The 13,381-nt window shown below is 41.1% G+C and overlaps 1 protein-coding gene across 1 annotated transcript in view; it reads right to left on the bottom strand.

Moving 5' to 3' along the window:
• LOC132825493 (cytochrome P450 3A21-like) overlaps window positions 1-13,381 on the bottom strand; it is a 41,140-nt gene that overhangs the window by 21,324 nt on the left and 6,435 nt on the right. Inside the window, exons 3-6 of the mRNA XM_060840821.1 lie at window positions 12,910-12,962; window positions 11,436-11,535; window positions 788-901; window positions 291-379 (exon numbers count right to left, since the gene is read on the bottom strand). Of these exons, the coding sequence (XP_060696804.1) occupies window positions 291-379; window positions 788-901; window positions 11,436-11,535; window positions 12,910-12,962 (356 nt within the window). The remainder of the gene's footprint in view (window positions 1-290; window positions 380-787; window positions 902-11,435; window positions 11,536-12,909; window positions 12,963-13,381) is intronic.

The raw sequence follows: 13,381 nt of genomic DNA, 5'->3' as shown, positions 1-13,381 counted from the left end.
ACTGGTTTAAGATGAATGATTAGGAACTGGAACGCATTGCCGAAGAGTGTGGGGGAAGGAACATTTAATTGTAGTTTCAAACAGGGAACTGGATGAATATCTGAGAGTAATGCGCAGGGCAAAAGGGAAATGAGACTGAATTCCTCTGTAGAGGACCAGCATGAATATGACAGGCTGGACGATTAGTGAATATCACATAAATTCCACTTGGAAGCCAGTCAGTATCAGTAAGTCCTTGGGCTAGGAAGGGTTTGTGGTACAGGAACAGAGATCATAGACAAGTTACTCACTCTTTCATGTCAGCAGATTCATTCAGCTTTGCTTTCTTTTTTGCATGCTTTACAAGATTTTCTGCATAGTGACTGATGATTGGACACATCTGGGAAGGGAAAAGAAATAGGGCAAACAATGTGTGGATGTCAAAGTTGATCCATGTACAAGACACCCAGATCCCTCCTTACCACAGTTTCTCTCCAATTAAATAATGTTTTTCTAATTCTTCATACCTAAGTGACAACAGCACTTTCCAACATTACATTACATCTGACAAAGATAGGATGGGACCTTGTGGATATTGATAGAATGTGTTTCAATGACTTAGTATTTTCACTTATATTAAAAGTCCTCAAAGTTTATCAACAACTACAGCTAACCTTCAAAAATATTCAATTATTAGTATTGTGCAATTTTGCATATAATTTCTATGGAGCTCATCTTGCATGTCAAGTACAAGTACAGATAGAGACAAGCCATTCATTTATTGGGGAATGGGATGGAGGTTCATTACCTCTTTCAGTCTCCCGCTGGTGAAAGTTGGTGAAAGCACACTTCGGATTCTCTTCCAATGGTCATCTTCGACAACCATGATGGACTCAGTCAATGGTCCATTCAGACCAAAGTCCTAGAAAAGAAATTTTTTTCTTGTCATGCCAGGTTCAAGAGGTTTTCACATCAACCCAGCCAGACCATATCTCCAAACCGACCAAGAATCACTGTTGGAACTACTGGTGACCTATACTGGTCTTTGGAAATCTCTCTGGCAACTCATTGGAATTATTCCTCTGAAGTCTGAGATACAATTTGGGGCCGATTCTTGGAATGTAACCCACTTGGGATATCACCTGTTTTAAATCCAAAAATGGGCCTTATATTAATCTGAAATGTTCACCCTAAAAAAGTACTGAGAATCCTGGCACAATAACAAGACTGAAATTGACAATCTAAATGAAGGTACGACAAAATAATGAAGGCAAAGTGGAAAAACATAATGAAGTGAAGATGAGCCATCTTGTGACTGAAATGTGGAATGGGTTCAAGAACAAAAGAAACAGGAGCTGCAGAAGCTAATTTCACTTTTTGAGCCATACTGCCATTCAAGATGATCATGGTTGATTTTTCACCTTCTTGCACTACTCCACAATTTCCAAAAATTATCAATCTCTGTCTTAAGTAAATGCGATAACAGAAAGCCCACAGGAGAGAATTCCAAAGGATTACAATATGAGTGAAGAAATTTCTCCGAATCTTCTAGATCTCTTGTTCTGTGACCCCACCTTCTCCATTCTCCACCATCAATCCTGTAAACCCCTGAAGAAGTTTCTATGTTTCACCACTTTATTCCTCACTCTAAGGGAAATGGAGTTATATTTTTCCTGAGAAGTTGATTCCCTCATCCCACGAGCCAATTTAGTGAATTTTCATTGCATCAACTCTCTCTACGGCAAGTGTCTCTTTTGTTCGATGAAGAGACAAAAACTGTACTCAGCAATTTACATGTGACCTCACCGGTGTGTTTTATAATTGTAATCAGTTATAAATCACACAACACCAGGGTATAGTCCCACAGGTTTATTTGGAAGCACTAGGTTTTGGAGCACTGCTCCTTCATCAGATTGTAATATGCAGAATTAATAGCAAACATTTACAGTGTGATGTAACTGAAATCCAGCATCTCCAAATTATAATTGTAATCAGACTTCATTTCTCCAAACTCTTTGTAATAAAAGTTCACATAACATTTGGCTTCCTAATAGTTTGCTGTATCTCCATGTTAACTTTCTGTGATGCATGTACAGGGACATTTGAATGCAAACAATTTGCCAGGGAGAATGCCATCCCACTGTATCTATACCCACTAGAGCTAGAATACCAGTTAGGTTAGATAATTCATTACTTTTTGACAGCTACAGATGCAATGAACTGAATGGCTTCCTTCCTTCTCTGTTGAAAATATTGCGTTTTGAAGAGACGAGTCACTGTTAGGTGCATATAATGAATTATGTAATCCTGCTATGGCTGATGGATTCCTCAAACGCATTCTGCTGGCTTCTCCTGATAATCCTCGATTTCCCCTCATCAATCAAGAACCCAAACCTGTTTTAAATACACTCAAATACGTGGCCTCCACAGCTCTCTGTGGCAAGACTCCACAGATTCACCACCCTCTGGTTGAAAACATTCCTCTTCATCTCAGTTCTGTAGGGTTGTCCCTTCACTCTGAGGCTGTGCCTTGGGGGTCCTGGTTTTTCCTACTCGTGGAAACATCTCCTCCATGTCAAGTCTATGCAGGTCTCTCAGTATCCTGTAAGTTTCAATGAGATCCTCCTCTTATCCTTCTAAACACTGTTGATTACAGCCCCAGAATGTCAACCATTCTTCATATGACAAACCCTTCATTCCTGAGAGTAATCTTGTAATTCTCCTCTGGACCCTCTCTAACACCAGCACATCCATCCTGAGAAATTGGGCCTAAAACTGCTCACAATATTCCAAATGTAGTCTGTCCAGACCCTCAGAAATACATTCCTGCTCTCATATTCTCAAAATGAATGCTAAAATTGCAGTTGTTTTTGTAACAACCATCTGAACCTACATGTTAACTTAAGAGATTCCTGAACTAGGATTCTTACAGTCCCTTTGTAGTACAGATTTCTGAAGAATTCCTCCAGTTAGAAAATAATCTATGCCTCTATTCTTCCTACCAAAGTGGATAATCTTGCACTTTTCATATTGGAGCTCTTCTGCTCCTTCTTTGCACACTCTCCTAGCTGGTCCTAGTCCTTCTGCAGCCTCCCCATCTCCTCAACACTACCTGTTCCTCCACCTATCTTTGTAACATCTGCAAACAGGAACAACGCCCTCAGTTCCTTCATCCAGATGGTTAATGTATACATGAATAGTTGTGATCCCAGCATGGACCCCTGTGGAACTCCACCAGTCACCGCAGCAAACCTGAATAAGATCCCTATGTCCCCACTCTGTCTTCTGCCGGTCAGCCAATCTGCCAATCCTCTATCCATGCCAGTACTTCACCCCTAATGCCATGGGCTCCTATCTCATTGAGCAGCTTCCTGCGCGGCAGCATGCCAAAGACCTTCTTGAAATCCAAACAGATCATGTCCACGAGCTCTCCCTTGCCGAACTTGCTCACTACCACCTCAAAGAATTCTAACAAGTTTGTCAGGCATGACCTCCCTTGATAAAGTTGTGCTAATTCAGTCCTATTTTACTATGCACTTCTAAGTACTCTGCAATCTCATCATTAAAGACAGTCTCTTATCAATATCATCAGGCTAAGTCGCCTGTAGTTTCGTGCTTTCTATTACATATCCCTCTTATATAGGGGTGTTATATTAGCTATTTCCCAGTCCTCTCGGTTCCTGCCTGACTCCTGATTTCTGAAAGATCACTGCCAATGCCGTCACAATTTCCTGTCATCTCCTTCAGAATTCTGAGGTGTAGTTCATCTGGCCCAGGTGATTTTTACAACCTCAGATCTTTCAGCTTCCCCAGCACGTTCCCCTTAGTGATGTCCATTGCACATACCTCTGCACCTCTGTCTGTTGAAATTATGGTTTTCTAACAGTGTCTTCTACCGTGAACACAGATACAAAGCACCTACTCAGTTCCTCCGCCATTTCTTTGTTCCATATTACTCTTTCTCCAGGCTCACTTTCCAGTGGTCCAATGTCTACTTTTGCCTCTCTCTTACCTTTTACATAGAAAAATCTCTTGCAATCTTCTTTTATATTACAAGTTTGCTTACCCTCACATTTCATCTTCTGCCCCCTTGTTTCTTTTTTAGTTGACCTCTGGATTTTAAAATCTTCACAATTCTTTGGACTTGAACTGATCTTCACCACATTGTATTTTTTTTAGTTTTGCTCTTGAGCTGTCCCTGGGTTCCCTTGTCACCCATGGTTGCCTCATCCTCCTTTTAATATGTTTCACCTTCCTTGGGATGAATCTCTGCTGCACCTCCCAAATTTCCTCCAGAAACTCCAGCCATTGCTGCTCCACAGTCTTCGTAACTTCCAGTCAGCTCTGACCAGCTCCTCCCTCATGTCTTTGTAGTTACCTTTACTCAATGGTAATCCAATTACACCTGATTCCAGCTTCTACCCCTCAAACTGCAAGGCGAATTTTCCATATTGTGATCACTATCCGCCTAGGGGTTTCTTCTTAAGCTCCCTAATTGAGTCTGCTCCAGTACACATTACCACATTCAGAACTGCCTATTCCCTAGTCAGCTCTATCACAATCTGCTTTCAAAAAAATCTTTTGACATTCCATGAATTTGTTTTCTTGGGATTTGCTATCAAACTGACTTTCCCTGTATATTTGCATATTGAAGTCCCCTTCATTACGGTAATAGTGTCTTTCTTACAAGCCTTTTCTATCTCCCGATTTATTTTCTGCCCCACATCCTGACCACTGCAAGGATGCCTCTACGTAATTCATATCAGGATCTTTTTTCCTCTGCAGTTCCTCAACTCTATCTACACAGATTCTATGCTTTCAGGTGCTATTTCGCTCGTTGCCATTGATGTTAATTTAATTTCTGACTGACAAAGCAACCCTACTTCCTCTACCTGTCCTTTTGATAGAACACATATCCTTCCCAGCCCAGATCCCCTTGCAGTCTGTGATACTCACAACAACATACTTGGCAATTACAATCTGATCTACAAGCTCCTTTATCTTGTTTGATATACTGCGTGCATTTATAACCATGCCTTAGTCCTGGACTGACTGTTCCCTTTCTCATTGTTGTCCCCTTATTTGCTTTGCCTGAAGTTAGACTCCTGGCTCCTTTCGTACTCTCTGTCCTGTTCTTTGTTCTGGAAATGTTAATATCTTCTGCTGAGCCATCCTCCATCTTTAATTAGTCTAAACTCTTTGAACTCTTAATTTGTGCCATCAGTCTATCTATTTTATTCTGACTGCTTTGTGCATTAACATAAAAATCCTTTACGTTTGTTCTATTATCGAGCTTCACTACATTTATGGTTCCTTGATACAATATGGCATTCATATATTCTATTTCTTCTTTTTATTTTCTGGTAATGATCAATCTCTAAGTTGCCCCCTAGTTCTCTTTTATATCTTTCCCCTCTCATCCTAAATCTATGCCCTCATGTTCTGGACTCCCCCACCCCAGAGAAAAGACTTTGTCCATTTATTCTATCCATGCCCCTCATGATTTTAGAAACCTCTATAAGGTCAACCCTCAGCCTCCGATGCTCCAGGGAAAACAGCCCCAGTCTATTCAACCTCTCCTTATATTCAAATCCTCCAACCCTGGCAACATCCTTGTAAATCTTTTCTGAACCCTTTCAAGTTTCACAACTTCTTTTTGATAGGAAGGGGAGTAGAATTGCATGCAATATTTCAAAAGTAGACTAACCAATGTCCTGTACAGCCGCAACATGTCCTCACAACTCCTGTACTCAGTAGTCTGACCAATAAAGGAAAGCATACTAAACGCCTTCTTCACTATCCTATCTACCAGCGACTCCACTTTCAAGGAGCTACGAACGTGCATTCCAAGGTCTCTTTGTTCAGCAACACTCCCTAGGACCTTACCATTAAGTGTATAAGTCCTGCTAAGATTTGCTTTCCCAAAATGCAGCACCCCACATTTACCTAAATTAAACTCCATCTGCCACTTCTCAGCCCATTGGCCCATCTGCTCACAATCCCGTTGTAATCTGAGGTAACTTTCTTCGCTGCTTATGGTCGATTTGCTCATCCACCCTACAGCCCCCAATCTTCTCCACAAAAGGAACTAGCATCTCAAACCTGTCGAAGGTTGAGGTTTCTTCAGCACTGCCTCCTGGATTCCTCTACTTGTTTGTTGTCACATTCTCTGGTCACTGACCAAATTCCAGATAGTTAATCTGGAGGATGTGATGGTAACACAGCATCCAGGTAACTCTCACTCTTCCAGGTGTGTCAAAGTTTACAAATCTCAGAATCCAGATCATCAAATCCGTACCAGAGTTCCTCAGGTAACCAACACTCGTTGCTTCAAATCCATCAGCAGTGTAAAGCAATGATTCCTGTGAAAACCTGCTAAATGCACCATTTATTTTAAAGCCTAATCACTATTTGAAGACCTTCTCCCACTTCCACAACCTTTTCTCTGACCATGTCTGCCCAGACTGCTTTTAGTTACAATTTTCTTATAATGTCTGCAATGTGCTATTGTCAACCACACCAATGTGAATGTTTGTTATTTCTCTGAGCAGTGATTTCAACAAATACCTAGAACTATGATCACTCTGAAAATACACTTGACTCAGTGTGATTTATCCCCTCTTGGCATCAAGGAGTCTAGGGCACAATTTCATATCACATAATCCTATTTTTAAATAAAGAAAATTCATTGTGATAACTGGGATACCACATAGAAACTGTGGAATATTTCACCTGGAGAAAATGGTCAAGACTGAACTGCTCGCCTCAAATACTCCAGATCAGTGAGTGAGGAGGACATGTAGGAAAAGGGAAGAAACATAAGGAAGAGGAGGAGGAAAGAGAGTTAGTACAAATGATGAGGAAGCAGTTGTACAACACAACAAAGCTGCTCAACTCCTTCCAACATTTGTTATTAGGTTATCTTTGCACAGAGCTGGTGCAACATAATGCAGGCACAAAAAGAGTACTTCATTCTCATAGATTATTGCACACAATATTATAATATCAGAACACAAATATGAAATCACGCATTGAGCTGGACACTCTTGGCAATATGCACAATAAAGATAACTGTTGCATTCCTATTTGCATCAAGTTATTTCACATTCGAGGATTTACCACTTCACACTGATGTTGTTTCTCCAGAATAAGGGAACATTCAGTTAAAATGGAGATTTGAAGGAATTTCCTGTGATGGCAGTGAACGTGTGGTATTCTCTACACTAGAGAGCTAGATCATTGGAATTTTTGAAAGAGATGGCAGATTTTTGAAATAATCAAGGAGTTGAGGGCTGCGGGGAGCTGACATGAACAAGAAGTTGAGGCCTAGGGTATTTAACCATGATCTTACAGAATGGTGGGGAAAAGCTGAAGGCTTGCATGGTCTATTACTGGTTCTGATGAAACAGTATTAGTTATGGTGTTCATACAAGGAAGTGGTTCTCAAAGAGTTCATGACTGAGTTGATGATGTCGCTCAGCCTCTGAGTGGAGAGTCAGCTGGATTCTTGCACGATCTCCTAATGGAGCCACATCTTTTTTACCTTTTTGTTAGGAATAATTAATGTGCCTGAGAATTCATGTAACTTTAATCTAGTTAGAGTTATCTAACAAACTATATATTGTTCAGAAAGAACTTATTTTGCTAAGACTTACTCATGTTCCATCCTCCTACACAGACTGCTAGACAACCCCTTGGAATGTCATCAGAAGGAAGATTGGTGGCTACTCTCCACCCCCTACCACAAGCTGCCAGTTGTTGGTGGCCAGGCATCATAGTACAACAAATATCAGTGATCATGGTTAACCACAGATCACAAATGATATTGTATGTTGGTTTACTGTTAATAACTGGCTCTAATGTAACGAGGGATACATCAGGTTTCCAAGTGATCTACTGTGATAGAGGACATTCTAGTCAGAGGCACAGACATACATTTCTGTGGATGACAATAAGACGTCAGAGTGGTGTGTTGCCTCCCTGGTGCCAGGATCAAGGAAATTCCAGAAAAGTGCAGAATATTCTCAAAGGGGGGAGGGACCAGCAGGAGATCATTTACTCATTAAGACCAATGACATAGGAAGGGAAAAGGATGAGATTCTGAAGGGAGAATATAGAGAGTTAGACAGGAATTTAAAAAGGAGATCCTCAAGAGTATAATATCTGGATTACTCCCGGTGCTATGAGCTAGTGAAGGTAGAAATAGGAGGATAGAGCACATAAATGCATGACTGAGCAGCTGGTGCATTGGAGAAGGATTCACATTTCTGGATCATTGGAATCTCTTCTGGAATAGAGGTGACCTGTATAAGAAGGACAGATTGCACCTGAATGGGAAGAGGATTCATATACTGGCAGGGAGATTTGCTAGAGCTGCTCAAGAGGATTTAAACTAGTATGGTGTGGGGGGTGGGAACACAACACAGGGAGGTAGTGAGGAAAGAGAGCAGTCTAAGACTGGTACAGTTGAGAAAAGAAGTGAGTCAAATAGGGCAGACAGGGACAAAGCAGAGAACAAGATCGGACTGATAAATTCAACTGCATTTATTTCAATACAAGGGGCCTAACAGGGAAGGCAGATGAACTCAGGGCATGGTTAGGAACATGGGACTGTGATATCATAGCAATTACAGAAACATGGCTCAGGGATGGGCAGGACTGGCAGCTTAATGTTCCAGGATACAAATTCTACAGAAGGACAGAAAAGGAGGCAAGAGAGGAGGGTGAGTGGTGTTTTTGATAATGGATAGCATTACAGCTGTACTGAGGGAGGATATTCCAGGAAATACTTCCAGGGAAGTTATTTGGGTGGAACTGAGAAATAAAGGGATGATCTCTTTACTGGGATTGTATTGTAAATCTCTTAATAGTCAAAGGGAAATTGAGAAACAGATTTATAAGGACATCTCAGTTATCTGTAAGAATAATACGTTATGGTAGGGTTTTTTTTAAAACTTTCCAAACATAGACTGGGACTGCCACAGTGTTAAGGGTTTAGATGGAGAGGAATTTGTTAAGTGTGTACAAGATAATTTTCTAGTTCAATATAAGTGGATGTACCTACTAGAGAAGGTGCAAAACTTGACCTTATCTTGGGAAATAAGGCAGAGCAGTTGTCAGTGGGGGAGCACATTGGGGCCAGTGACCATAATTCTATTAGTTTTAAAATAGTGATGGAAAAGGATAGACCAGATCTAAAAGTTGAAGTCCTAAATTGGAGAAAAGCCAATTTTGACGGTATTAGGCAAGAACCTTTGAAAGCTGATTGGGGACAGATGTTCGCAGGTAAAGGGACAGCTGGAAAATGGGAAAACTTCAGAAATGAGATAACGAGAATCCATAGACAGTATATTCCTGTTACAGTGAAAGGAAAGACAGGTGGGTGTAGGAAATGCTGGATGACTAAAGAATTTGAGGGTTTGGTTAAGAAAAAGGAAGCATATGTCAGGTATAGACAGGATAGATCAAATGAATCCTTAGAAGAGTATAAAGGCAGTAGGAGTATTTTTAAGAGGTAAATCAGGAGGGGAAAAAAGGGACATGAGATGGCTTTGGCAAATAGAGTTAAGGAGAATCCAAAGAGTTTTTACAAACACATTAAGTTTAAAAGGGTAACTAAGGAGAGAATACGGCCCCTCAAAGATCAGCAAGGTAGCCCCTCTGTGTGGAGCCGCAGGAGATGAGGGAGATACTAAATGAGTATTTTGCATCAGTGTTTACCGCGGAAAAGGACATGGAAGATATGCCGGAAGACTGGAGGTTGGTTAACGTGGTGCCACTGTTTAAGAAGGATGGTAAAGACAAGCCAGGGAACTATAGACCAGTGAGCCTGATGTCGGTGGTGGGCAAGTTGTTGGAGGGAATCCTGAGGGACAGGATGTACATGTATTTGGAAAGGCAAGGACTGATTCGGGATAGTCAACATGGCTTTGTGCATGGGAAATCATGTCTCACAAACTTGATTGAGTTTTTTGAAGAAGTAACAAAGAAGATTGATGAGGACAGAGCAGTGGATGTGATCTATCTGGACTTCAGTAAAGCATTCGACAAGGTTCCCCATGGGAGATTAGTCACCTAGGTTAAATCTCATGGAATGCAGGGAGAACTAGTCATTTGGATACAGAACTGGCTTAAAAGGTAGGAGACAGAGGGTGGTGGTGGAGGGTTGTTTTTCAGTCTGTAGGCCTGTAACCAGTAAGTGCCACAAGGATCAGTGCTGGGTCCACTACTTTTCATCATTTATATAAATGATTTGGATGTGCGCATAAGAGGTATAGTTAGTAATGTTTGTAGATGACAACAAAATTGGAGGTGTAGTGGACAGCGAAGAAGGTTACCTCAGATTACAATGGGATCATGACCAGATGGGCCAATGGGCTGAGAAGTGGCAGATGGAGTTTAGTTTAGGTAAATGCGAGGTACTGCATTTTGGGAAAGCAGGACTTATACACATAACGGTAAGGTCTTAGGGAGTGTTGCTGAACAAAGAAACCTTGGAGTGCAGATTCATAGCTCCTTGAAAGTGGAGTCACAGGTAGATGTGGTAGTGAAAAAGGTGTTTGGTATGCTTTCCTTTATTGGTCAGAGTATTGAGTACAGGAGTTAGGAGGTCATGTTGCGACTGTACAGGACATTGGTTAGGACACTTTTGGAATATTGTGTGCAATTCTGGTCTCCTTCCTATCGGAAGGATGTTTTGAAACTTGAAAGGGTTCAGAAAAGATTTACAAGGATGTTGCCAGGGTTGGAAGGTTTGAGCTAGAGGGAGAGGTTGAATAGGTTGGGACTATTTTTCCCTGGAGCATCAGAGGCTGAGGGGTAACCTTAACGAGATTTATAAAATCATAAGGGGCATGGATAGGGTGAATACCCTAGGTCTTTTCCTCAGGGTGAGTGTGTCCAAAACTGGAGGGAATAGGTTTAAGGTGAGAGGGGAAAGATTTAAAAGGGACACAAGGGCAACATTTGTACATGTAGGGTGGTGCTGTCAAAGGAAGTGGTGGAGGCCGGTACAATTACAACATTTAAAATGAATCCAGATGGGTATATGAATAGAATGAGTTTAGAGGGATATGAGTCAAATGCTGGGAAATGGAGTTAGATCAATTGAGGGTACCTGGTTGGCATGGACAGGTTGGACCAAAGAGTCGGTTTCTGTGCTGTCCAACTCTGTGACTATAAATCCTTTTGTTAGATAACATAAATCAGAGTGCAGAAATCCTGTCAGACTTCACAACAATTACTGACTCTGTGGTGAGGATTGCAGACTACAAGAAATTTAAAGCTTGGATAAGATATACCTTCTAGCAGATGGAGAAAAAAATGGGAATCAAATTACATTTTGGATGAACCAGTAAAGCAATTATAACATTCAGATAAAGAAAACAAGAGTTTATTGCAGTTCTGTAAAGAACTAATAAAAATGCAGATAACCTTCAGTGCAGTCCAATACATACCCGCCTGTTGGTGAACAAAGTGTAACATTCTTTTACAAAGATGATTTTAACGAGATCAAGATCCAAGATCGAGAGAATGGGTAACCGTCCATCATAAATCCTAAAGGGAAAAAGGCAAAAATGTTCCAAAGTGAATTTTGGCTTCAGGTAAAGCTTGGGGTCTGACTTGGGGGACCTGGCTGATTTACTGCAATAAATTCATGTGCTCTAGACAGCCAGGTCTTCATCACTATAACCTTAATACAGACATATAAATGCTTTCTCACCATCACCCGACTCACTCAAAACCAGTTCAGACAGAGAACACAAGCCCAATATTTACTGTAAGCGGAACAGAAAACTCAGATGTTCAGGTTTCACAGACACCATGCAGATTATAATGCAAATTTATCATCAGTTTGCCCTGCTGAAAGGGCATGATTTGGAGATGCTGGATGGGGGTGTACAAAGTTAAAAATCACACAACACCAGATTATAGTCCAAATAAACCTGTTGGACAATAAAGTAGTGTTGCGTGATTTTTAACTCTGCTGAAAGGCAGCCTGTTTGAGAAGTTGCCTAATTGTCAGCCTGATAAGTGCTCTGACACTAACCTGTAGTAGACATCAGGGATAGGAAATTTGAGGTAGCAATGACAGAGGAAGGTTGAGAAGAGGTGGGGTCAATAGGAGGATAGCACTGGAATAATTCAGGTCTAGGAAATCCTCCCAAAAATGGGATATCAATAAAAACATGTAGACTCAATCTTTGAAGCCTTTCACCCTGTGACTCATCACCACCCTGCGAATGAATTAGTCGCCACCATCCATTCCACCTTCATCCTGAAGCCCATCCTCATCCAAAGGGAAATGACAGATTAAACATTCTCAGCCTATCAAAGGTCACCTCTGGGACCAATAAGCTTTGAGGGACAACTGGGACATTTCCCAGATTCTTGCTCGTTTTCAATAGATGAAATTTCTCCAGTCGACAAGAACCTCTAGCTCCCTCAAAAATGCTCCCTTCCTACAGCAAGTGTGGACGGAATTCAGGCCAACCCATTATGCCAATTCCAGGCAACAATGAAAATGGGCCAATTCTCATCAGGTCAAAACTTCACCCCATGATTGCAGTGACTTGAATGGAAAAATGTATGAGCTGTGTTTGAGTCAAACCAGAGTGAATGTCAGGCTTAATGTGAAGGCACCATTGGAGACATTTCTCAGAATGAACAAAAGGACATGAAGGTTGAACATCCTTCCACAAGAATTTCAAACCACCCTTTTGTGTGTAAAGTGAAGTATCCATGACAGCAGTGTATCAAGTTTTTGAAGAGTCATAACTGAATCAATGTCAAGACTGGAACGATCTTTCCCTTAAAACTGAGTTGGCCACTACACTTAGGCTGGACTGCATGACTGACGGAAAATAGATTTTTGAAGAAGATAAAAATCCAACACTTCACATATGTCACCTGTTGATTGAGTGCACTCACCCCCATATCTTTCCATATTTCTTGTAGCATTCCGTGTCAAATCCAAACATACCCTGGCCAGAAGAAAACAAAAACATCAGCAAAACAAGCACAAAGCTCAAAGAAAATAGAAGGATAATTGCATATCTGTCTCCATGCACCAGCCCTACGAAGGGCTGGTGCATGGAGACAGAAGGTGAGGTATACAATTGGAACCATACGAAAGGCACTGCTCCTCTTGAACTCCAGAGAAACACATTCCTGCAATGTTTCCAGTCAATGTCCTGTGCTCTTACAAATGTTCTAGTCAAAAGAATCTTCTGGAACGACGACCAAATGTACCTTTTTGACATTTTGCAAGTATACATTAATGTAACCTCAGCGGAACCAATCACAGCAGACAATTTGAAATCACTTTCAAAGATGAAGACAGGTCATTTGAGGCAGTTGTTGTCTTCGTGGAATTTATGCTCTGCAGAAGACTCCATCTATC

This window comes from Hemiscyllium ocellatum, chromosome 20 (genome assembly GCF_020745735.1).
Source record: "Hemiscyllium ocellatum isolate sHemOce1 chromosome 20, sHemOce1.pat.X.cur, whole genome shotgun sequence".
In the NCBI taxonomy this organism is placed as follows: domain Eukaryota; kingdom Metazoa; phylum Chordata; class Chondrichthyes; order Orectolobiformes; family Hemiscylliidae; genus Hemiscyllium; species Hemiscyllium ocellatum.
The sequence above is the reverse complement of the archived record's forward strand: the minus strand, read 5'-3'. Positions and strand labels throughout refer to the sequence as shown.